A 27,842-nucleotide genomic window follows, 5' to 3' on the forward strand; every position below is an offset into this window, starting at 1 on the left:
CACAGGTCAACCTCCTCAGCATCCGACCACACCCGCACCTGCTTCAGTTCAGAATCAGCACATGCCTTCCTACTTTGATACCTCGGCCTTCAACAGGAACAATAACTTGTTATCTGTGCCTGACCTCCACCTCCGTCCTACTGCTATGCCTCAGTGTTTTGTGCCACAACACTCACCTTATCCACACACCATTTTGAGTGGAGTGACTATGAACAGTGAACATTCACACATTCCATCCCACATTCAACATCATTTCCCGCACTGTGCTTCTGGACAGCCCACACCTCCACAGCCTCCCTGCATCACAGGTGGCCTCGGCTCCGATCATACATTGAGCTTTCCACGGACTAACACGCGTTCTCAAACTTTGAACTTTTTCTCACCTGTCGCCCCCACGCCGGCTCCAGTTGAGGTTCCGTGATGCGTCAATCCAAACACATCTGCAACATGTTGAGCTTCCGCAACTGCAATCGACACATCACTGTGTCTCACCCGCATCGGCATTCTGTGTCGTGACGGATCGCGCTCAACCACAACGTGTCACTTTCACGCTGCCACCCGAACAGCCATCGTTGCCACATCCCCTGGAGACACACTCTCCTCGAATACTACAGCAACAACAGCTCAATTCAGGCAGTGCCCCGATGAACTCAACTCAACCTGTTATTCAGAACATTCTACAATGCTTACTGACGCTGCCGCCGTTTAATCCCAACCTGGTTCAAAATTGCGGACGAAGTGTTTGACCATTACAAACTCAACGACTCAACCAGATTTCTGTGCCTCATCACCCACCTGCACGACCAGGAGGACTTGATTGCTGACCTGGTCGATGCCGCAGACTCATCTACCCGGTACACTCTAGCCAAAAAGACAGTTCTACGTCAGCTTGCATGCTCAACTGAGGCAGCAAAATGACAAGTGCTCGACGTCGAACAACTAGGCAATGACAAACCTTCCCAGCTCTGGAGATGGCTACGTGCCCTGGTCAGCACCGATCTACTCTCTGACACAGCTCTCCTCACCGTCTTGTCAGATAAACTATCTTCTCACATCTGCTTTGCTCCGCCTCAGAGGTCTCCCGAACCTGTCGAGCAAAGAATGACAATTGCTGACAAGCTACACGATGCATCACTGCCCTATTTCGCCAGCAACTGCCTACCTGACAAGTCTCAGGTTCAGGCTAATCGTCTGTGGCTGGACGCGGCCGGGGCCGCATTGTGCTGACCGTTCCGCTTGCTCCCGGAAGCAGTAAACAAGCTACTGGGACGTCACCTGCTCCGCCCATGGTCACGACCCCTGCTGCAACCGACCCTGCTGTGCCACCGAACCTCGGCCACCACCACTGGCAATGAACGTTCCACAGGAACTGCAACTGCACTACCCATACTGTTACTTCCACACATGGTTTGGTGAGGCGGCACGGAACTGCAGACCACCCTGCTACTTCCCAAACGCCAATCGCAGGTAGGTCTGGGTGCTGCCTCCTGTGCACAATATGACAGGCACCCCCCCAGTGCTCCATTCTGTCTGGGAACGACCAGATAATATCAGATGACTTTACATTAAAGACATTTCGTCGGGATGCCTTTTCCTAGTGGATACAGGCGCCGATGTTTCGCTGCTGCCTGTGTCCTTCACATCATCGAACATCCACCCTCATCATACTTCACTGCAGGCCGTGAATTCTACTAAACTACAATGCTCAGGTTCCACATCCCACATCCTCTCACTCTCTGCTAACTGCAAACTCGAGTGGACATTTTTAGTGTGCAAAATTCATGAACCTATACTAGGCATTGACTTCTTGCAACACCACAAACTTTCACCGGACCTAGTGCGAAACACCGAGTTTCATCACCCGTCCAAGACTCACTTCCCCTGTGCTCCGTCGAGCAAACCCCCCCATGACACATTGGTCCAGGCTCATTTCATCCGTACATGCTCATCTCTGTCAATGATGTTACAAGAAACAACACAGAAGTGCCTTGTCAAGCTTGAAAACGTCACTCGCCTACAGAAGGAAACCTTCAAGCTCACCCTCCGGGTGCACGAAACTCAGCTCCACCTCTCCGATGCAGCAAAGCAATTACAGATACTACAGCAAGGACAAAGCAAGGTCAGTATGTGCGCCGAATCTCGTTGCAGTCACAGCAACCGAGCCTCCGTGTGTTTACCTCTTGCTAACCCTCGCAACTGTGCTGTCAAGACTGCTATAACATGTACTGACAGCTCTGCAGGGCCACACCCTCTTAATACGGCAGCGTTTGACACTATGCCTGACACGAGTGCACAAACACAACGAGCATCACATGTTCCTGAACTGACAGCTCCTTCCCTGCCCCTTGCGGACAGGACCTCAAACTATGCAACTTTCGCTCCTGCAGGCTGCCGTGCGACCGCCACTGACAACACAAACAGTGCACTCACGCCAAACGTTTCGCCCGCGACTGTGCTGCCACAGGCCGCACCCACAGACAATGGACTCACTAACGGCTCATGAGCTCTACCAAGCTCACCCGATCACAGTGCCACTGCTGCGGGCTGGCGGCCATCTTGTTGACTCCTGGGATACTTCACTATATTGGCTCCCGTCGGATCCGCCGAGTGGCTCTGAACACCAGGAGCACGCTTTGCTTGCCCCGCCCACTACACATTGTAAACAAACAGCCTCCCGTGCCACCGGCAACATTTCTGTTGTCACCAACGGCACGGCTCACAAGCTTCGCCTCACGCCAGGTCCCCCAGTCTGCAGTAGACCACGTCGACTTTGTCCCGAGGGCCTCTCCGATATTAAAAATCAGATTTCTGAACTACTAAGCTCCGGCGTAACTGAACCCTCTGCTAGTAGCTGGTCTACACCCATACATATGACACTCAAGAAAGACGGGTCCTGGCGCATGTGCAGAGACTACCATCGACTAAACGCACGAACAATTATGGACACCTACCCCATACCCAACATTACCGATTTTACCAGTTCCCTCACAGGTGCGACCACGTTCTCTGTCACTGATTGCAAACGGGCCTACCACCAGTTGCCCATGGCACCTGAAGACATTGAGAAGACAGCAATCACCAGCCCCAACAGGTTATTTCAGTTTCGATTCATGCCCTTCTGTCTGAAAAACGCAGCCAAAACCTGACAACGCTTCATCAATGAAGTGCTATTCGACCTGAAATTCTGCTTTGCATATTTTGATGACATTCTTGTGTTCAGCTCCTCTGTCGAGGACAACATTCGAGATGTGCAAACTGTTATGAACAGTCTTGCGGCAACAGGCATCGAGACCAACCAGGAGAAATTGCAGCTACATCAACCCGCTGTCACTTTTCTTGGTTTTCGGGTCTCTGCCGACGGCATTTCACTGCCCCCTTGAGACTTTTGTCATTCAAAGAGCTCCAGCGCTTTCTGGGGATGGTTAATTATTATCACCGACATCTACCTCAGGCTGTGGAGATTCCGGCTCCACTGTCAGACGCCTTGGCAGGCACCAACACTTCTGGATCTCGGCCCGTTCCGTGGACCCCTGCTATGACTGACTCTTTCACTGCCCTCAAAAATCTTCATGCCGAGGCCTGCATCATCGCGCATCCTCATCCCAATGCGCAGCTTTTCATCACCACAGACGAGAGCGATACTGCCATCGGCGCTCTCCTTAGCCCGACAATCGATGGCCAAGCTTCCCCTCTGCAGTTCTTCTTGCGCAAGCTCACCAATGCACAACGGAAATATTCCGCATTTGACAGGGAGTTGCTCACGGTCTATGAAGTGATCATACATTTTAAGACTGATGTTGAGGGATGCCCTTTCTATGTTTTAATGGACCACAAACCCCTGGCTGCGGCCATTACAAACCCGCCAGCTGACCCACCTCCTCGCCGCTTCAGATACATGGACTTGATATCTCAGTTCACCACTGATGTCAGACACATAAAGTTTGCAGACAATATAGTTGCTGATTTCCTTTCACGAGTCGGTGCCGTCCATTCACTGTTAGACCTCCCTGAACTGCCTAACCTCCAACCCGCCAAACCTGATTTCAGACTCTACCTCTCCACTACACTTCGTGCGCACCACCCTCCCTGGCATTTCTGGTGAGATCTGATGCGACAATGGTACGGGCACGTTACGCCCCCTCATCCCAACCATTCTCCATCGAGCTGTCTTCAATGCATTGAATAGTTTAGCCCACCCTAGTGTTTGTGCGTCCGCCCGCCTCGTAGCGGAGCGCTTTGTGTGGGAATGCTCCTGCATCACATGCTAATGCTGCAAAGTACACAAGCACACTTCAACCCCCCCCCCCCCCCCTCGGCATCTTTTTGATCCTTCCTGTGCGTTTACAGCATGTTCATATTGACATTGACGCCCCCCCCCGGCTGTCCCCTCCCCAATATTACGGAAAAACTGTTTCTCGAACTTTTGGTGCGTCATGGGTATCACGTTTTGGATGTCTAGCTATCATCACGACTGACAAAGACAGACAATTTTAGTTGGCCCTGTTCAATGAGATTTGTAACATTTGTGGCATCTGGTGCATCCATACCACAGCATATCACCCAAAAAGTAACTGGCTAGTTGAGCACTGGCACCGCACTTTCAAGGCAGCTCTTTGATGCCACGACTCTCTATGGATGGAGGCCCTTCCACTTGTGCTACTCAGCATTCATGCGATCTATAAGGAAGACCTCAAAGGCACAATAGCTGAGTTCGTATATGGCTAGAACATTGTTCTCCCTGGAGAACTTGTAAGCCCTTCTGCTTCTCTCCCTCAGTCTGACTTAACTTTCTTCATGGACCGCGTCAGATGCCACTTCATCAACCTCAATATCCCTCCGACCGCCAGCCACTTCCGCCCTAAGGTTCTTGTCCCGAAATCTCTGGACAATTGCGAGAACATGGTGCTCCGAGATGACACTGTCCATGCTCCCCTCCAACCTCTGTATACCAGCCCTTACTGAGTTCTCTGGCGCTCAGCCAACACCTATGACATCCAGATGAAAGATTCAGCTGTTACAGTCTCTCTCAATAGACTTAAGCCTGCTCATGTCGAGCCTTCTTCTAACCCCCCCCCCCCCCCCCCCCCCTCCAAGCCCTCTTCAGGCCACAACCGCGCCACTCACTGTCGTGGCTCACGATGCTCTGACCACTCCCTTCATGTCAGACTTACACACTCGGTCGAGTGACTTCCAGATCCAGTCGTCGAGCTCTCCTCCGTGCTCATCCTCTACTCTGGTCTCACGCACTTTGTCGAGTGTCCACATGCTGCCCACGTCGAGCTTACCTACAATCATGCCCTCACTGCTGGGCCCTTTGCCGGTCCCTTTGACCTCTCCACCGTCACCTGCCTCACCCTGTTGAGGTTTCTCACGCCCCCCCATCTTGAACGTGCCCTTGCTCGATGTGTCTGTGCCTGTCCCCCCAGACATAATCCACGACATCTCAATAATACTGCACAATTATACAGTGTTCATTGTGTGTTTCTCTTCATGCAGTGCTCATGACATAATCTCTGCCATTCCCTGCCACCTGGTGAAATGTGTTTCCCTCCCGCCCGACATCGACCTGAACATGCTTCGTGTGTTCGCCATGCCCACCAGAGACATCGTCGTTGTCGCTCTGTTCCACCCGCAAACTGTGTGTGTGAGTATAGTGTAGTATGTAAATAATTTTCAGGATCTAAAAATGGGTGAATAATGTGTGGCGCCGATGAAATCAACTCAAATATCGATGCATCCTTCTTTCTGTGAACTAAGCTAAGCATTACCTTCGTTCTGTTCCACCATGTCAGTTCTTTGTGAGCCTTGCTTGTGTTTAGTGGTGAATAAATGAACTACTGCTAAATGGGGGTTGTTTGGTGTAACTAACCTGAACATCTCCCTCAAATGTATGCAACATTATTATAAGTACTGCCACTTTGATGTGTTAAATTGTAATAAATAGGTTAAATATTGAAAGAAAATTGGTTTAAGTTGACTTGTCCTATTTAAAAGTACACATTTTGTACAAAATGTAATCAAATAAAAATCAATGAATCAATCAATATGCCACACTTGCAACTATTTTATTACTGTTTGATATTCTTTCTGTTAATTATCTGTTTGATTATTTATTTGTCATGTACTGAACTATGTAGTTCATTTATCTTGTAATTGATCTGTTTTGAAACTTTTTGTTGTTATTGACATTTGCATGAATGTGTATTGTATCCATCTTGGATTATTCTATTGTAGTTAATGACATATATCCAAGTTTATATTATTGTTATTATTATTGTGTTAACTCTGACAACACTAATCGCATTTGAAAATGCTCAAAGGTGGAATTAAACATTTATTTATTTAAGTTCAGGGTATATCTTCTTATCACTTAATGACAGCTGAAATTTTCTTTAGGCATAATATGAAAACTAAGCATGCCATCTGAAGGAGCAGTCAACACTGGAAAACCCATCAAATGGTCGTATACTGAGGAAGAAGAAAGCAGCAGCAGTTTCATCCCATCTCAATGATTTTTTCTGAAGGGCTAGGAAAACCACAATAAGATAAGTACAAGTGCAATGTTCTTACATATTAATGTGCAGTCTCTTAAGAACAAACTTAAGAGCTTTCAAATGCCCCCATAATTGAAAGTCAAGAGGGTTGAGGTCAGGAGAGCGTGGAGGCTATGGAATTGGTCCGCCTCTACCAATCTATTGGTCTGTTGTTGAGAAGCGTACGAACACTTCGACTGAAATGTGCAGGAGCTCCGTCATGCATGAACCACATGTTGTACTTGTAAAGGCACATGTTCTAGCAGCACAGGTAGAGTATCCCATATGAAATCATGATAATGTGCTGCATTGAGCATAGGTGGAAGAACATGGGGCCCAATCAAGACATCACCAACAATGCCTGCCCAAACATTCACAGAAAATCTGTGTTGATGACGTGATTGCACAATTGCGTGCGGATTCTCGTCAGCCCACACATGTTGATTGTGAAAATTTACAATTTGGTCACGTTGGAATGAAGCCTCATTCGTAAAGAGAACATTTGCACTGAAATGAGGATTGACACATTCCTGGATGAACCATTCACAGAAGTGTACCCGTGTAGGCCAATCAGCTGCTGATAGTGCCTGCACACGCTGTACATGGTACGGAAACAACTGGTTCTCCCATAGCACTCTCCATACAGTGACGTGGTCAACATTACCTTGTACAGCAGCAACTTCTCTGATGCTGACATTAGGGTTATTGTCAACTGCACAAAGAATTGCCTCATCCATTGGAGGGTCCTCATCGTTCTAGGTCTTCCCCAGTGACGAGTCATAGGCTGGAATGTTCCATGCTCCCTAAGACGCCAATCAATTGCTTCGAACGTCTTCTTGTTGGGACACTTTCATTCTGGAAATCTGTCTCGATACAAACGTACCACACCATGGCTATTGCCCTGTGCTAATCCATACATCAAATGGGCATCTGCCAACTCCGCATTTGTAAACATTGCACTGACTGCAAGACCATGTTCGTGATGAACACTAACCTGTTGATGCTACGTACTGATGTGGTTGATGCTAATGCTGTAGAGCAATGAGTCGCATGTCAATACAAGCACCGAAGTGAACATTACCTTCCTTCAATTGGGCCAACTGGTGGTGAATCGAGGAAGCACAGTATATACTGACGAAACTAAAATGAGCTCTAACATGGAAATTAAGCGTTTCCTGACACTTGTCCACATAACATCTTTTCTTTATTTGTGTGTGAGGAATCTTTCCTGAAAGTTTGGCCATACCTTTTGTAACACCCTTTGTGTTAAAAATTGTGTGAACCTAATCTATGAAGTTATAGATGTGAGTGGACTGTGTATAGAAGCAAAATTTGATGCTGCAGCCATAATGTTGCCAAACCAGGAAATTATAATAGATTCAATATACTACTCCCCAAAACACAAAGAAAACCTGTTTGTGGAGCTTCTGGTGAAACTGATACTCTTGCTACTCAGATACAAAAATTACAGATTTGGTGATATCAATATAGACATTATGTTTAAGAATAGAAAGGTTGATCATTTGTGAAATACATTAAGATCCCTTAACTTCAGTTGTGTAAATGAAAAACCCATAAGACAGAAAGCATGTATAGATAACATAATTTGTAATTTTCATCTAAACAAACAGAATAAACACAATCAAGCTAGACATTTCAGATCATGAGGGACTATGGCTCAGACAAACTCTTAACAGTAAAGCAACTGAAACTTCCACAGACTAGAAAAATTATAAGACCAGTTAATGAATCAAAGGTAAACAAGTTGATAAATAAATTGAATTTAATAAAATGTAATAAAATAATTGCCACTGCAAGTGCACATGAATCTAACAACAAATTTCTAGGACTGTTAACTGAAAATTTTGAAGCATGTTGTCCTAAACACTGCAAGAAAATATCAAAGCAAAATCGTTACACCAAACCACAAAATCTATAAAGCTGGTACACCCCACATCTAAGCAGAATAAGAACCATAATGCTACTCTATCATGATAGGTCCAAGAACAGTAATGATGACAAGGAAATGTACATAAAAGTGAAAAAGATTTACAGGTCTGACTTCAAGGCAGCTGAGTGTAAAGCAAGTAATACATATATACTGAACTCAGTAAATAAATACAAAGCTATATGGGAAATTATTAAAACAGAAACTAACTGTGATGATAAAGTATACCAGTCACCAATTCCATCTGATATTTTAAATTTGCATTTTGTCAGTTCTCAATCAGATAACAGCATTATGGAGAATGTGAGTAAGGCAGAGGCACTGCTGCCAGAAATCAACGGTAAGCAGACAGACAGCTTTCACGGGACTTGTATAACTGAGAAGATGGTCAATGAATCAATAGTGAAACTCAGTAATTCTACAGAAGAGGATGACTATGGTCTCTCAAATTATGTTATTATTATTATTTATTATTATTTATTTTATGGCCTTCATTGGACCACTGTAGTCAAAAATACAAAGTTCTAAACAAGTTTTTACACATGGATACAATTTGGTTTGACAATAACTTAATATATTTAGGTAATATAATTATTAGAGGCTATTCTTATATAAAAGGTGTTTTGCTCTTCTGTCTGCCCAATATTTCTTCATTCTTTCAGATATTTTCTTTCTTTCTTCATCTGAGACAACTCTTCCTGTACTCCTTTTATTAATTTTCATTTGTAGTCTGGTTTGCGGGTCTTGCAGTATTCTGGTTTTCTCTGTCTTGTTTTTTAGGTCATCTACTGTAATTTGAAGTTCTTTTATATCTTCCTTAATTTCTGTGATCCATTTAATGTCGCTCTTACTATTCCACAATTTTTGTATTATTTTTTTACTAATTCTGTTTTCTGGAGTTCTCATCAGATGTCCAAAGAATGAGATGCATTTCTTCCTGATTGTGCTCATGACTGGTTTTATTTTCTTATATACTGTTTCATTTGATGCTATTCTCCAATGTCCATTTATTTTATACTGTTTATTTATACATGTCCTAGTTATTCTTCTTTCTATTTTTAGTATTCTGTCAATTTCTGCTGTATGAGTTGTTTTGAAGATAGTTTCAGCTGCATATGTTATTTTTGGTTGTGTAACTGTTTTATAGTGTTTTAATTGTGCATCTATAGATAGGTTTTTTTGTTGTATGTTGTTTTGGTAATGTAATTCGCATAGTTCAGTTTTTTTATTCTATTTTGCCATGATGGCTTCTCATTTAGATTGTATGTTATTATTTCGCCTAAATATTTAAATTTATCAACAATTTTGATTTCCTGTTCTCCTATTGTAATTTTGTTTGCAAGTGGTGGATCAGTTAGCATAATCTCCGTTTTTTCAAATGATATTCTAAGGCCTACTTTCTCTGCTATTTCTTGTAGTAATTTCAGTTGTTGCCTGGCTTCTTGAATGGTGTTGGCTAGGAGAGCAAGATCATCAGCAAATCCCAAGCAGTTTAAGCTAATATCATCTTTTGCACTTCCAATTCTTATCCTCTTTGGATTGTCCTTGTACCATTCTCTCATTATGTATTCCAGTGCACAGTTGAAAAGTAATGGTGATAGGCAGTCACCTTGTCTTAAGCCTGTTTTTATGAGGAATGGTTCCGAAATTTCTCCTCTAAACTTCACTTTTGATTTGGTGTTGGTTAGAGTGAGTTGTATTATTTTAATTAGTTTTGGATGGAGTCCTAGATTTCTTAAAATTTTTAATACTGAAGGTCTCTGGAGACAGTCATATGCCTTCTTAAAATCTACAAATGTTATTGCCAGAGGATTGTTCCATTTCTTGTAGTATGCCATAATCAATTTTAAACTAATTATCTGCTCTGCACAGCTTCTCCATGGTCTGAAACCTCCCTGATATTCCCCTAACTCCTGTTCTAATTGCTCCTTGATTCTTTCATATAGGATCATGGATAGAATTTTATATGTGCAATCTAGGAGAGAGATGCCTCTATAGTTGTCTGGGTTGCTCTTATCTCCATTTTTGTGTAGTGGGTGGATGATAGCTGTGGTCCAATGTTCGGGAAATTGTTCTGTTACCCTAATTTTTGTTAGAGCCATGTGTAAGGAGGTCTTGACTGTGTCACTTGAATATTTCCACATTTCAACAAAAACCTGATCTTCTCCACATGCCTTATAATTTTTTTGTTCTTTAAGAATTTCTTCTACTTCTTGGAAAGTTGGAGGGTCTAGTTTGTTAGGTCTGGTTTTTATTGGGGTATTTATGTTGATTTGTAAGGGTTCTTTGGGTTCCTCGCAATTCAGAAGTTTGTAAAATCCTTTTGCCATGATTTCTGCATTTTCCTTGTTACTGTGTGTCATTCTTCCATCTTCATCTTTCAGTATTAGTGTAGGGGACTCATATTGTTGTAGTTGTTTCCCAAAGATTTTTGTAGTAGTTCCTGGAGTTGGTTTTATGATAATTACCTTCTATAGACTTTATAATATCTTTATGAAATCCTCTCTTGATTCTTCTAATTTTTTGAGTGAATTTTTTTCTTTCATTTTTTAGGTTGATGGCATTTTCTTCAGTTTTATGTGTTTGAAACTTTAACCGTGCTTGGTGTCTATCTTCATGGAATTTGTCACATTCTGATGTCCACCATGCATGTTTCCTTCGTGGATTCAAGGGAGCTAGATTCTCTGCTTCTTTTTTAAGATTAGGCACTAATTGTTCTAGATCATCTGTTAATTTGATGGTTTGTGTTATTTGTTGGTACTTATTATTTTTAATTAGCTGATGTGGGTCAAACCTCCTTTTTATTTTATTAGTTTCTCCGGTCCTCTTCTTTAACGGTGTGAATTTGATTTTAATTTTAACCATATAATGGTCTGAGCCTGTGTCTACTCCTCTCAGTACTTTAACATTGTGGATCTCCTTATGAAAATTTTTGTCCATACAGACATGGTCTAGTTGCCATTAAATATATCAGATATATATATTAAATATATCAGAAATCAAACTGTAACACCACTGACTAAAATAATCAATAAAATTTTAAATGAAGGTAATTATCCAGAATGTTTAAAAATATCTGTAGTTAAACCAGTACATAAGAAAGGAGATATAGCATCACCAGATAACTATTGACCAACATCACTTATACCCATAATATCAAAAATAGTAGAATATTGCATTCATAAACAGACGAGTCAATATTTTGAACATAATCAAATACTAACTTCCTCACAGTATGGTTTCAGATCCATCCATTCTACAGTCAAAGCAGTTGAGAGAATGGTAGCATAAATACACAATTGTTTTGAAAATAAAGATATTGGCTGTGCAACACTGTTGGACCTCAGGAAAGCTTTTGATATGGTCTCCCACAATATTCTAATAAAAATACTCTACCATTCTGGAGTGAGAGAGAATGCCCTATGCCTAATGCAGTTATACTTGGACAATAGAAAACAGTTAGTTAAGATAAATAATCAAATTTCAGAATGTCTTCCAGTTGTAAAGGGTGTGCCTCAAGGATCTGTTCTTGGACCTTTCCTTTCCATTATTTATATAAGTGATTTACCTGCATGTGATGCAGTGCTATATGCTGATGACACAACACTCATCACATGTGATACAGATCTTTAAAATGTGCAAGACAGCATGGCAGTGGCAATGGAGAGGTGCACTACTTGGTTTGAGACAAATGTACTGCAGAAAAATGATAATAAAACTGAAGTAACTGTAACCAATCTGAATGCTCCCAGTCATGATAACAAAACAGTAAAATTATTAGGATTTCATATAGATCAAAAATTCAGCTGGAATAGCCACATAAGGAAGACATGTGGCAAATTGGTATGTACCATATATCTTCTGTACAAGCTGAGGAGCAGTGTCATAAAGAGCTTCTGTTATATGCAGATTTTACATTCTTCCATTCCCACCTGAGTTATGGAATACTACTATGGGGCAATTCCATAGACTCAAAATTTGTGTTTAAATGGCAAAAGAAAGCCATAAGGTGCATAGCAGAACTTACCCCATGTGAATCATGTCGAGAATATTTTAAAAAACTAAATATAATGAGAGTGCCTGACCTGTATATTTACAGCTGCCTTGTCTTTGTTAAAGAGAATCTGAGTATATTTTACTTAAGGAGAAGAGTCCATGACCATAACATAAAAAGTGGACATACAATTAATATGCCATATGCTAGGCTTGCAAAGTCACATAACAGCTACAAATATCTTGCTCCTGGCTACTTCAACAAATTACCTGAAAATGCCTACACAGTGACAGTAAATAAATTTAAAAACAGTTTATTGAGGTGAATCAAAAGTACAGGGTGTCCACAACGAGACTCCAACATTTTAATATCCTATGTATCTCTCATTTCAAATGGTGGACCTGTGAATCCTGAAGGGCAGACAGAGCAACTCAACAAGTTTGTGGTGTGCAAATTTGATACACCAAGTGGCCGTAGTGGAGCTGCAATCAATTGTTTTAGCAAAATGGAGGATATGAAGGAGCATGCACAAGTGGTCTGGTGGTATGTAGAGACAAAATCGGTGACTCAAGTGCAAAGAAACTTTCGTCGAGTTTACAACAAAGTGCCCCCGTCGTTCAGGACTATAAAGAAGTGGTGTGATCAGTTTTTGGCTACTGCGAGTGTTGCGAAAGGGCATGGTGGTAGTAGGCCTGGGATCAGTGAACATCATGTGGAACAAGTGTGGCAGTCATTCGAACAAAGTCAGTGTGACAGGCAGCATGAGAACTTCGTATGAAACGTTCAACAGTGCACAAAGTGCTTCATCAGCAATTATGTTTGTATGCATATAAAGTGCAGGTTGTGCAAGAAATCAAGTGTGATGATCGACCAAAGCGAGAAGAATTTGCATGTGTCATGTTAGATCGCATTGCCGCGGATGAGACATTTTTATCACGTGTGATGTTTACTGACGAGGGGCTGTCAATCGTCACAATGTGCGCATCTGGGGGTCTGAAAATCCACATGCACCTGGGGAACACATGCGCAACTGTCCAAAAGTTAATGTGCGGTGTGGTTTGATGATAAATCGCATTGTTGGGCTGTTTTTCTTTCAGGATACGACTGTGGATGGATCAATCTACCTGCACATGTTGGAACAATTTGCCGTGCCACAGATAACAGACCTGCAGCCAAATGTGCTGTTTGAACAGGACGAGGCACCACCTCAATGGAGCCTTGATGTCCAATAATTTTTAAATGACACATTCCCACATCGATGAATTGGCTGTGGAGGTCCAATTCTTTGGCTGCCACGTTTGCCCGACATAACCCCCCTCGATTTATTCTTGTGGGGTTATGTGAAAGACCGGGTACACGCTACACCAGTAATGAACCTGCAAGACTTGAAATAGCGAACAACAATTGTCATCAACTCTGTCACAGAACAGATGTTCTGTAACACATGGCATTAAATCGATTATGGATTTGATATTCTTCATGCTACCCGTGGCGCCCATGTTCAAGTGTACTGAACTGTCCACCTGTGTATGAAAACTTGATGAGCTGCTGTATGATTTCCCTGTATTTGTTCATCAATAAATTGTGTTTCCTCTCAGATTTTATGAGTTCAAATGTTGGAGTCTCATTGTGGACACTCTGTAAAGTAATTTACTCTGCTCAAGAGTTCCTTGATTATGTGACAAGTGAGCCATTTTCCTTATGAGAAAAAACTATAAATTAATTGCAAACTATACACACACCACACTGTGCAACTATTTTATTACTGTTTCCTGTACTTATTGTTAATTATCTGTTTGATTATTTATTTGTCATTCACTGATCTATGTAGTTCATTTATCTTGTAATTGATCTATTAGGAAACTTCTTGTTGTTATTGATATTTGCACAAATATGTACTGTATCCATCTTGGATTATTATATTGTAGTTATTAACATTGGTCATCTCAAAGTTTATATCATTATTGTTGTTATTATTATGTTAACACTGATGACGCCAATTGCATGTAAATAAGCTCAACAGTGGAATAAAACATTTGTACTTGTATTTGTAACTCGGTATACTTCTACATCTACCATATGGGCAAGCTAAGAAAACTCCCAATGAGGTATGCAGTTTTATTCTCCATTCTTTGAATATCTATGTCTCATATAGTAATAAAGAACTCAGGTTGTTCTGTGATGGCTGTCCAGGCCAGAATGAGAATAACACTCTTATCAGATTTTTAACAGCTATAAGTGCTCAGCGGCATGTTTTGAACATAAGACTTCTTTTCCCTGTCAGAGGACACTCCTTTCTGCCAAATGATAGGAACTTTGCTGTAGTGAAAAGAAGACTGAGATATGTAGACAGACTCTACACAATGAAGGAAGTGTGTTAACACATAGTCAGCTCTAGCACTAAAGGAAATTTTACAGTTACTATTGTTGAAAGTGGGAATGTTTATGATTGCAACAACTGGTGGCCAAATTATATCAAAAGTAATGCCACTTTCACAGACTCATCTATTAAGCACTTTCCAAGAGATAAAAAGGTATTGTTCACTGTTTCAGTTTTTTTGAATTCTATTTTTCTGCAGAACAGATAGAAATAGTTGTGGCAAAACCATTTACAGGAGGAATAATTGAACATTCTTTCATCCTTGGGCCAACGTATCTACATATCACAGAACTACCATGCAGACATGCTTATCCAAATGGTGCATGTCCAGTCAAAGAAAACAAAATTAAAGATTTACACAAAATGCTCAAGTACATTCCTGACTGTAACGAATCTAGAGCATTTTATGAGAAATTTGTAGCTTGGGAAACAACGACAAATGAGTAAAATTGCACTTTTTTATGGGAAAGTTTGTCATGCATGTTTATTTCTCTGGATGAGTTACTGTTCTATATATTCTGAATGTGTTTTTCAATAAAGAAAATACATTTTTCTGTGTTTATACCTCAGAATTTTATGACCTAAGAAGCACAACTGAAGTTAGTTTGAAAAGCAACTGAAGTCCTTTTTTAAACCAAAATGTGAACATAAAGGGATTACCAGGTCATACTTTTGTAATGACAGTTTTATGTAATTTTGATGTATGCAACACATCATGCAATAACTTTTTGCAATATTTGCTTCAGTAAGATAATAGACAGTTTTTTGTTGTTTCTGAAAATGTACCTCTAGGGACTTAGTCATTTTGCAAATTCACAATTCAGTAGAAGACTAGTCATTTTGCAAATTCACAATTCAGTAGAAGACTATAATTTTTCTTCAGAAATATATTTATAAATGACTTCAATTCCAATTTACACCAATGTACTTTATCTGGAAGATCTTCAAAATATAAATTTATGGCTCTCAATCAATAATGGAAAAAATGCTGTCCATTGCACTTCTAAAAAGAAAGACTCCAAATTACAAGAAAATGATAGACAGCACATTCTTACATGACCCCATGTTGCTCCAGATAAGGTAAATTTTGAAAACGAAAGTTTTGCTTGCCAGACTAAAGTAAGAAAGTACCACCAACAAGCGGATCGTTCCAGCTGAAGCACTGTGGTTTTTAAAACAATATTCAGGTTAATGATATAGCCTACTATATAATTCACAAGCATCAGTCCAATGAAGACATAAAAACAAGTGACAAGGGCCATATTCATATTGGATATTTATTTGAAAGAAATTTGCTGTTCCTAAGAAGTATTTTTTTTTTAACTTCTCTGGTGATTATATTTGTTCAGTGTTAGTTCTACTGCTCCATATCACCGATTCTCAGGCAGTAAACCAAGAATCAAAACTCCTGAGACAGTACAACTTAACAAAGAATGAAAATTATTGTTTTATTTGTATTTAAGATTGAAAAAATGGGGTAAGACATTTTCAGTTTTAATAAGCCATTTCATATGTTCATTGTTTTAACTGTTACTTCTAAATTTCAATTATTTTGACCCATTTATTCTGCCATCAATTCATGTGTCCTTCGGTGCATTTGTGTCATTTTATCTTAGTAGCAATAACTCCACATTGTCTCAAATTAACTTTTCTACTTATTGTTGGAATACCATGTTAACTTGATGCAAGGCAATAATACTGCAAATAACCAAATGATCATAAATTTTTGTTTCGTATGATTATGTAGATATTTCTAGATTTAAGTTAGCTTTAAGTTTTGCCTTGATGATAGACACCAGGAATTTGATTAAAAGACATAAAGAAAATTTGATTAAAAGAAATAAGAGGAATTATTTTGTCTTCCATACAGTATCTTTATGAAACATGCTTTCCTTCAAAAAGATGTGAACTTATTACCTGTTGGAATAAACAGCACGAGCTAGTTCTATTCTCTGTTGAACACCCATAGACAGAGTTTCATTTGCAATTGCTTCATCTTCTGCAGCTAGGTTTTGTAATACACTACTCAGAAGGCAGCTGTAAACTGCATTGTAGTACCTGTTGTAGAAAAGAAGTAAATAAAATTATTTGTGGTAAAACATATTTTATACTGAACTAACTGAATAAGTTGCTGATGATAAGAATTAAACAAGAATATCTTTTTCTTTGATCCAATCAGGAACCTACAAAGATATGGAGCATCAATAAATACAGATCATTAGTTGAATTTTTGGTCTAATATTTAGGAAACACTACTGCTACTGCATTTGAGAATGCTATTCATGACATGTAATCTTTACAAATACAGGAGCAACAAGTTGGGGAAACAACAGAAAAAAGAGGAAATACTGGGTGTACATATTGTTTAATATTTGAAAAAAGTATAATTTTATGTTTCATATTTGCAGCCATGCAGACTTTGTTTGTGACAACCTCACAACAGAAACTGATGTTTTAAGTAAATTGTAGGTTAATTTTTCCTTCTCACGGCAATCAATTTTATAATTACCTTGTGAAAAACTAAAAGTTTTGTGAGTATGGCACTGTATTTACTGTGAAACAACTATCAACAAAATACATCAGTAGAGACAGACACAGTCAAAATGTCAATTTTATTGACTGATAGGTATTTTTTTTACCTCAGGATAAATTAATAAATAAATGTGGTATCACAATCATAAAAGTCTTTCATAAGCTGATTATTGCTGTGGAAGTCTACACAATTACATCTAATGATGTTATGCACACTGAATGATGAATGCTTTCAGTTTATTTCTGAATGCTTTCAAGATTAAAAGGTCAGTCTGTTTCATCTGGGGGCCACTTTGAGCACAAAGCCATTGAGCAACTGGTGTGCCACCTGAAGGGAGCATTGGCAGAATATTCCAGTATGTGACACAAGTGATCTCATAACTCACACCACAGCAATAAAGGATAAAAATCAAGAGCAGCCAACTACTTAGCCTTTCTCATTTAATGTTACTGAGTCTGGTATCTACCTCTGGAAGCTGCATCATTTTTGCTCTTCTTGTTCACAAAATAACTTACGGACACACAGTGTATATTATTGTTTTTAAATGCATTATTTGCTCATTTTATAACCTGGTACAACTCTGACTTTGTATACCATTTATTTGGGAAAGATATATGTGCACTTGTATCAGGTTAAATGCCTGTACACCATGCTAGTATCATATGACAACAGTGGTAATGCCCACCTGGCTAGCCGAGCGGTCTAACGCAATTCTTCCTGAACGGGAACATGTGCTGGTCCCCGGCATGAATCCACCCAGCGGATAAGTGTCAAGGTGTGCCGGCAAGCCTGTGTATGGTTTTTAAGGCAGTTTTCCATCAGTCTCAGTGAATGCGGGCTGGTTCCCCTTATTCCACCTTAGTTACACACGTCGGCAATTGCTGTGCAAAAACGGTCTTAATGTATGTGTACACCATAATTACTGTCCACGCAAACACTTGGGGGGTTACACTCATCTGGTACGAGATGTTCCTGGGATCCTGGGTGTAGAGGGGGAGGTGGGGAGGGGTGGGGGGAGTCGGGGGGGTGTCCACTGGGCCCCTAACACTACACAATTCTGCGATCGGTGTGGGGCAGCAGTGGGGTGACTGGACAGTTGTAAGCTGTTGTGGGGTTGTGAACCACTGAGGGCTATGGCAGGGATGAAGCTTCTCTGTCATTTCTAGGTCCTCAGTTCAATGCACAGTACACACACACAGTGGTAACATGTTTTCTCATGTTCATATCCTGACATCTAACACAAAGGTTGGAAATGTGGGCAGACTTGGAAGAAAGATATAAGCAGCAGTAATTGTAGTCCAAAAACATCACAGGAGCAGATAGTTAGTTTGTTGGCTAACAATGGAATCACTACCTCTATCAGCACCAATATCTACTTTATTTAATAAAACAGTGCAGGAATGAGATGACTAATTTTGTGGGGATATGGACTTGTACGGAGGCTGTTATAATTTGAACTTGGTAAATTTACCACCCCTCTGTACTGCATCTCTTCTTTTTGTCGATTTCATTTTCAGTCCAGTTGGTCTTGTGCTGGAAACTGGACACAAGTACTCAGTCATCCAATTTCTGTGAAATGATAGAACAAACTTCCTCTTTTATCAGCATACAGTCATCCAACATTCACAGTTTGGAAACACCTCACACAATGAAAGTCTGCCATGTGATAAGTGACATTACTGTGCTGTATTCATCTAATTTGAGAGACCATAGCAGACTAACTCACTTCTTTTCATCCAAAACATAATTTTTGATTGTCAAAAATGTCCTCACTCTATGGAGCACAGTGTAACTCTAAGGCAGGTGTATTGAGTGAATGACAAATAATGAAGGGTTCAAAAAAAATCAGCTGAGTATCAATATTAGGTGCAAGCCTTGTAACTTAGGTAGAGACGGACAGTGTACCATGTAAGGGTACAAAGACTCCCTTACAAATGTTGATTTTATATCCACGTATTATAGCTTCAAATAAATGAACAAGCAGAATGAGTTGAGAATTAAGAGTGTTTCTTGTTAATATTAGAATTCTTTCATTTTTGTAAGTTGTGGTTGTTGTATTCTTGTCTAAGATATTCCTTTCGAGGTATGTGTGGCACCAAGAGCAGTCAGACTGCCCTTGACATCATTGCAAGTACAAGCAAAGAGACCACAGCCTGTGAACAGCTCCAAGCAATACTGAATACTGGAACATACAGCTGACAAGAATGTCAATGGAAAATTCAATTGTTTCTGGTGTGAGAATGAGATTGATCAGTCCTGCTTGTCTGTATTTGTCTATGTTCATAAATAAAAAATAAATTGTCATTCTGTATTAGAGGGATGGTGCTACTCCTTTAGTTGATAGTGTGATGCAAAACAAAAATGTATTTGTTGAGAGTCAGTTGATGTTTGCTCCACTGAAGATTTAAGATAGTCAAAGACCCTTGCAGCAAAACCATTTTGTCAGCCCATTAAGAAACCACTGATTTCATGCTCACTGATTGTGAATTGGAGGTGAAAAGTAACATAGTCATGTTCCATCTTTCAGCGAAAGGCCCCAAACACTGTATATAAAGGTCCTCAAATGTCAAGTATGGCAGAGTTCAGGAGTCTAGTGATCAGAAGAGTTCCAACCAAGGATGACTGAGAGCCTACAGTGGATCCCATGTGAGTGAGCATTATCTTCATTCAAGTGTGTACACTAAGAAGGACTTACAAAACTTGCCTGTATGAGTCTTTGGACTACAGTTATTGGTTTCCATCATATATTTGTCTACATGTACCTATGTCTGTATGTCATTTTCATTGCGATGAGTACTTGAACCGAAGAGTTCAGTTAGAAAAATATAATCTGGCACTTCCAAGTTTCATGGTATATAGTACCATATGTTACTATGTATACCCAAATCTTAATAAAGTTATAGGCTGGGATCGCCTTTTTTCTGGTAATTTATTGGTTAATCTAGTAAGCCTCATCTATGTTTTATGCTTACTGCAATCATAAACTGTTGTCTGTGCAGTTCTGCATGTTCCTTGCAAACACACAGAGATGCAATAAAAAGCAAACTTGACAGCCAACCCAGAGTCTCGTTTCCCTAGCATCACCACATCAACCTTCCTATCCTAAAACCCAAGTCCTTTTGTACTATCTCCAACCAAAGAGACATGAAAAATCTCAGCTTCATCATGTTGTTGTTGTTGTGGTCTTCAGTCCTGAGACTGGTTTGATGCAGCTCTCCATGCTACTCTATCCTGTGCAAGCTTCTTCATCTCCCAGTACCTTCTGCAACCTACATCCTTCTGAATCTGCTTAGTGTATTCATCTCTTGGTCTCCCTCTACGATTTTTACCCTCCACGTTGCCCTCCAATACTAAATTGGTGATCCCTTGATGCCTCAGAACATGTCCTACCAACCGATCCCTTCTTCTGGTCAAGTTGTGCCACAAACTTCTCTTCTCCCCAATCTTATTCAATACTTCCTCATTAGATATGTGATCTACCCATCTAATCTTCAGCATTCTTCTGTAGCACCACATTTCGAAAGCTTCTATTCTCTTCTTGTCTAAACTATTTATCGTCCATGTTTCACTTCCATACATGGCTACACTCCATACAAATACTTTCAGAAAAGACTTCCTGACACTTAAATCTATACTCGATGTTAACAAATTTCTCTTCTTCACAAACGCTTTCCTTGCCATTGCCAGTCCACATTATATATCCTCTCTACTTCAACCATCATCAGTTATTTTGCTCCCCAAATAGCAAAACTCCTTTACTACTTTAAGTGCCTCATTTCCTAATCTAATTCCCTCAGCATCACCCGACTTAATTCGACTACATTCCATTATCCTCGATTTGCTTTTGTTGATGTTCATCTTATATACTCCTCTCAAGACACTGTCCATTCCGTTCAACTGCTCTTCCAAGTCCTTTGCTGTCTCTGACAGAATTACAATGTCATCGGCGAACCTCAAAGTTTTTATTTCTTCTCCGTGGATTTTAATACCTACTCCGAATTTTTCTTTTGTTTCCTTTACTGCTTGCTCAATATACAGATTGAATAACATCGGGGAGGGGCTACAACCCTGTCTTACTCCCTTCCCAACCACTGCTTCCCTTTCATGTCCCTCGACTCTTATAACTGCCATCTGGTTTCTGTACAAATTGTAAATAGCCTTTCGCTCCCTGTATTTTACCCCTGCCACCTTTAGAATTTGAAAGAGAGTATTCCAGTCAACATTGTCAAAAACTTTCTCTAAGTCTACAAATGCTAGAAACGTAGGTTTGCCTTTCCTTAATCTTTCTTCTAAGATAAGTCGTACGGTCAGTATTGCCTCATGTGTTCCAGTATTTCTACGGAATCCCAACTGATCTTCCCTGAGGTCCAGTAGGTTCTACTAGTTTTTCCATTCGTCTATAAAGAATTCGTGTTAGTATTTTGCAGCTGTGGCTTATTAAACTGATTGTTCGTTAATTTTCACATCTGTCAACACCTGCTTTCTTTGGGATTGGAATTATTACATTCTTCTTGAAGTCTGAGGGTATTTCGCCTGTTTCATACATCTTGCCCACCAGATAGTAGAGGTTTGTCAGGACTGGGTCTCCCAAGGCCATCAGTAGTTCCAATGGAATGTTGTCTACTCCGGGGGCCTTGTTTCGACTCAGGTCTTTCAGTGCTCTGTCAAACTCTTCATGCAATATCGTATCTCCCATTTCATCTTCATCTACATCCTCTTCCATTTCCATAATATTGTCCTCAAGTACATTGGCCTTGTATAGACCCTCTATACACTCCTTCCATCTTTCTGCTTTCCCTTCTTTTCTTAGAACTGGGTTTCCATCTGAGCTCTTGATGTTCATACAAGTGGTTCTCCTATCTCCAAAGGTCTCTTTAATTTTCCTGTAGGCAGTATCTATCTGACCCCTAGTGAGATAAGCCTCTACATCGTTACATTTCTCCTCTAGCCATCCCTGCTTAGCCATTTTGCACTTCCTGTCGATCTCATTTTTGAGATGTTTGTATTCCTTTTTGCCTGCTTCATTTATTGCGTTTTTATATTTTCTCCTTTCATCAATTAAATTCAATATTTCTTCTGTTACCCAAGGATTTCTACTAGCCCTCGTCTTTTTACCTACTTGATCCTCTGCTGCCTTCACTACTTCATCCCTCAAAGCTACCCATTCTTCTTCTACTGTATTTCTTTCCCCCATTCCTGTCAATTGTTCCCTTATGCTCTCCCTGAAACTCTGTACAACCTCTGGTTCTTTCAGTTTATCCAGGTCCCATCTCCTTAAATTCCCACCTTTTTGCAGTTTCTTCAGTTTTAATCTACAGGTCATAACAAATAGATTGTGGTCAGAGTCCACGTCTGCCCCTGGAAATGTCTTACAATTTAAAACCTGGTTCCTAAATCTCTGTCTTACCATTATATAATCTATCTGATACCTTTTAGTATCTCCAGGATTCTTCCATGTATACAACCTTCTTTCATGATTCTTAAACCAAGTGTTAGCTATGATTAAGTTGTGCTCTGTGGAAAATTCTACCAGGCGGCTTCCTCTTTCATTTCTTAGCCCCAATCCATATCCACCTACTACGTTTCCTTCTCTCCCTTATCCTACACTCGAATTCCAGTCACCCATGACTATTAAATTTTCATCTCCCTTCACTATCTGAATAATTTCTTTTATTTCATCATACATTTCTTCAATTTCTTCGTCATCTGTAGAGCTAGTTGGCATATAAACTTGTACTACTATAGTAGGTGTGGGCTTCGTATCTATCTTGGCCACAATAATGCGTTCACTATGCTGTTTGTAGTAGCTTACCCGCATTCCTATTTTCCTATTCATTATTAAACCTACTGTTGCATTACCCCTATTTGATTTTGTGTTTATAACCCTGTAGTCACCTGACCAGAAGTCTTGTTCCTCCTGCCACTGAACTTCACTGATTCCCACTATATCTAACCTTAACTTTTTAAATTTTCCAACCTACCTGCCCGATTAAGGGATCTGACATTCCATGCTCCGATCCGTAGAACGCCAGTTTTCTTTCTCCTGATAACGACATCCTCTTGAGTAGTCCCCGCCCGGAGATCCGAATGGGGGACTATTTTACCTCCGGAATATTTTACCCAAGAGGACACCATCATCATTTAATCATACAGTAAAGCTGCATGCCCTCGGGAAAAATTATGGCCGTAGTTTCCCCTTGCTTTCAGCCATTCGCAGTACCAGCACAGCAAGGCCGTTTTGGTTATTGTTACAAGGCCAAATCAGTCAATCATCCAGACTGTTGCCCTTGCAACTACTGAAAAGGCTGCTGCCCCTCTTCAGGAACCACACGTTTGTCTGGCATCTCAACAGATACCCCTTCATTGTGGTTGTACCTACGGTACGGCTATCTGTATCGCTGAGGCACGCAAGCCTCCCCACCAACGGCAAGGTATATGGTTCATGGGGGGAGCTTCATCATGTCACCAATTTTTTATTGATGGAGCCACTCATGTACCAAGAAACGAATGACTTTAAATTCTGCATCCCACTGAACTTTGCATCTGGTTCCAAGTAATTAAGTCATGACCCACACTGGGTTAGTATTTCCATGATAAACAGTCATCATTCATCATCGGTTCTAAAATATGGTGCATCATACCACTTTAACAAAATGATTTGGTACATCACATATCTCTTGCCTTAGACAAATAATAGATCCTACCTAACTAAATAATACTAGTATTGCTAAAACACCTTTGGTGAATTATTAACTAATAACATGTTAATTTTACATATATTCTTCCTTTAAATTTTCAGCAGAAGACAAACTCAAACTACTAGTACATCTACATCTACATCTACATCCATACTCCGCAAGCCACCTGGCGGTGTGTGGCGGGGGGTACTTTGAGTGTCTCTATTGGTTCTCCCATCTATTCCAGTCTCGTATTGTTTGTGGAAAGAAAGATTGTTAGTATACCTCTGTGTGGGCTCTAATCTCTCTGATTTTATCCTCATGGTCTCTTCATGAGATATTTGTAGGAAGGAGCAATATACTACTTGACTCCTCGGTGAAGGTATGTTCTTGAAATTTCAACAAAAGCCTGTACCAAGCTGCTGAGCGTCTCTCCTGCAGAGTCTTCCACTGGAGTTTATCCATCATCTCCGTAACACTTTTGCGATTACTAAATGATCCTGTAATGAAGCGCGCTGCTTTTCGTTGGATCTTCTCTATCTCTTCCATCAACCCTATCTGGTATGGATCCCACACTGGTGAGCAATGTTCAAGCAGTGGGCGAACAAATGTACTGTAACCTACTTCCTTTGTTTTTGGATTACATTTCCTTAGGATTCTTCCAATGAACCTCAGTCTGCCATCTGCTTTACCGACAATCAACTTTATATGATCATTCCATTTTAAATCACTCCTAATGCCTACTCCCAGATAATTTATGGAATTAACTGCTTCCAGTTGCTGACCTGCTATATTGTAGCTAAATGATAAAGGATCTTTCTTTCTATGTATTTACATCACATTACACTTGTCTACATTCTGATTCAATTACAATTCCCTGCACCATGCATCAATTTGTTGTAGATCCTCCTGCATTTCAGTGCAATTTTCCATTGTTACAACCTCTCGATATACTACAGCATCATTCGCAAAAAGCCTCAGTGGACTTCCGATGTCATCCACAAGGTCATTTATAACTTTTCAATCCAATCACACAATTGATCTGATAGTCCATATGCTCTTACATTGTTCATTAAATGACTGTGGGGAACTGTATCAAATGCATTGCGGAAGTCAAGAAACATGGTATCTACCTGGGAACCCATGTCTATGGCCCTCTGAGTCTTGTGGACGAATACCGCAAGCTGAGTTTCACACAATCGCCTTTTTCGAAACCCACGCTGATTCCTACAGAGTAGATTTCTAGTCTCAAGAAAAGTCATTATACTCTAACATAATACATGTTCCAAAATCCTACAATTGATCGACATTAGAGATATAGGTCTATAGTTCTGCACATCTGTTCAACGTCCCTTCTTGAAAATGGGGATGACCTGTGCCCTTTTCCAATCTTTCAGAACGCTACGCTCTTCTAGAGACGTAGGGTACATCGCTGCAAGAAGGGGGGCAAGTTCCTTTGTGTAAAATCGAACTGATATCCCATCAGGTCCAGCGGCCTTTCCTCTTTTGAGCAATTTTAATTGTTTTTCTATCCCTCTGTCATCTATTTTGATATCTACCATTTTGTCATCTGTGTGACAATCTAGAGGAGGAACTACAGTGCAGTCTTATGCACAATTTCATGTATTTATGCTTAACAGTCTCTTCATAATATATCAGACTCAGAATTCTTCACTAATAATTTTCTAATTCTCTTGACATGGTTCGGCAGCTGTGCTGCAAACATCTGTGAATGAACTGGAGCCACTCATGGCCGGCCCAAGTTAGCTGTATCAAATATCTGTCGGCATGCAAACCCACTGATAGGCAAAATTCTGGCAATGTGTGGCATGCAAGGGTGCAGGTAGGCAAAACGCAACAGCAGAGCAAACTGAGCCACTGTATAGAACAGATGCATTTTTTTGAGAGTCTATAACTTCAGTTCACAGATCATTTGTGTTGAGCTTAACCATAAGCTCCCCACTGATGTGTATAGAAGTTTCTTTGGCGGTCTCTATTCATTTCACTTTCACTTCATCATGTCCACAAAATACATGGCACTCCAAGATCGTGAGGAAAGTTCATTCATTCCTGACATGCGTCTTTTGTTCTCCTGTGCTCATATGATTGGACAACTTGCTCATTGCTGTGGAGTGTACACACTCTGGGACTGGTGTTCAAGTGGAACTATTATGCAAACACAGTTATTGCAATCACCGGTTAATAGACGTTGTGATCTGATTTTATTTTTGTCACTTGTTCATTAACTCTTTTGTGCAGAATAAATACAATTTGGCAAAAGTCTACTTATCAGCTTCCATTACCACATTCTCACCATAGCCTACATTCTGAAAAAGTGCATCGGTGTGACAGTAAAATCAGCTCACTGCACCACTGACATAGAAGCATTGATACCCACATGTTCCTGCTTCACTGGTGATCCTGACATGATTACTAGGCTAAGTACATGGTGACAAACTTTCATTGGTGTGAATGACACAGAACTGCAAGTGATCTATCACTTACATTCTTTCATACAAAGAGTTATTTGTTTGTGAACAAACGATTGAGAACTAGGCACTAAAGCAAGATGATCACTTTGGAACAACCGCAAAAGACAATATACAGTAATTAAAAGAGAATACATGAGCTGCTAGCACAAAACAGAGGCTAGAGAGCAAGCTGAAGACACTATCTCCAGGCATGGTCTCCACCTACACAGAACCAGCCGAGGAAAACTTGCACGCACAAGGCACAGTCACACTGGCACTTCCCAATGTTACAGGAGCAGCAGCAAACACTGGATGGATGTTGGTTAGGCTGCCGACCTTTTGGCCCCATGACCCAATCATGTGTTTCAGCCAAGAGGAGGCAGTTTTCCTGAGCAATAACATCACCTATGACCTTGCCAAACTTGGACAAATCGTGAGCCAATTAGATCAAGGCTATGTTGCTGAAGTGTGGAACATAATCACTGCCCTGCCAAAGCAAACTTTATATAAGTGACTAAAAGAGGAGTTAATCCAGTGACTTTCATCACCACAGGAACAATTAGTACATCAACTGCTGCACCAAGAGGAATATGGCAACAGGAGCCACCTCAGTTCCTGCACCGCCTGTGGAGCATTGCACAATCCAACATGATTCCGAACTCAATGTTGCATGCTACCTAGATGTGCAGCCTCCCAGCCCAAATGCAAGCAGTTATTGCCATGCAAACAGAAATGCACCTGGATGCCATCACAGACTTGGCTGATGCGGTGCATGGCACACTGGCAACAGTGCCCAGTACCGCTGCCATGGCAGACTACAATGTCATAGCAGTGCCAGCAAATGTGACTCTCCGGCAACATGCATCTCCTGCAGTCACCAGCATGGATGCCAACCTGCACCACCTAGTTCAGGACCTGACCACACAGTGGTAGCACTCAGCATGCAGATTGAGTGGTTGGTGTACTCACAGACAGGGGTCAGCAGGCACTGTAGTGGCAGCAGATCCCTCTGCCACTGATCCAGCTCCTGTAACTGGCAGTGGAGTACCAGCCATTCTGGCACTATCCCGCCAATATCAGAGCAGCAGCTGAGTGGCTTTTGCTGGTATCATTCCAGATTTGGCAACAAAGTGTCAAAGTGTCAGTCTCCCAGCTTGCATGCAAATGCCAATTGCAACTGGGCCTAGGTGCATGCAGGTGCAGTACAGTATCCAGGCATCTCTTTGTAATGGGATGGGCTGGCAGTGTGAAGTACCTTGTTGGCATGGGCTCCGATGTGTCTATTTTCCCCTGATTTATGCTAAGA

The 27,842-nt window shown here is 40.8% G+C and overlaps 1 protein-coding gene across 1 annotated transcript in view; it reads right to left on the bottom strand.

Annotated features, from left to right (window-relative positions):
• The window catches only part of LOC126455676 (ATP-binding cassette sub-family C member 12-like), a 518,625-nt gene that overhangs the window by 259,706 nt on the left and 231,077 nt on the right, over positions 1 to 27,842 (bottom strand). Inside the window, exon 15 of the mRNA XM_050091443.1 lies at positions 16,773 to 16,913. Within this exon, the coding sequence (XP_049947400.1) occupies positions 16,773 to 16,913 (141 nt within the window). The remainder of the gene's footprint in view (positions 1 to 16,772; positions 16,914 to 27,842) is intronic.

This window comes from Schistocerca serialis, chromosome 2, assembly GCF_023864345.2.
Source record: "Schistocerca serialis cubense isolate TAMUIC-IGC-003099 chromosome 2, iqSchSeri2.2, whole genome shotgun sequence".
NCBI classification, from domain to species: Eukaryota; Metazoa; Arthropoda; class Insecta; order Orthoptera; family Acrididae; genus Schistocerca; species Schistocerca serialis.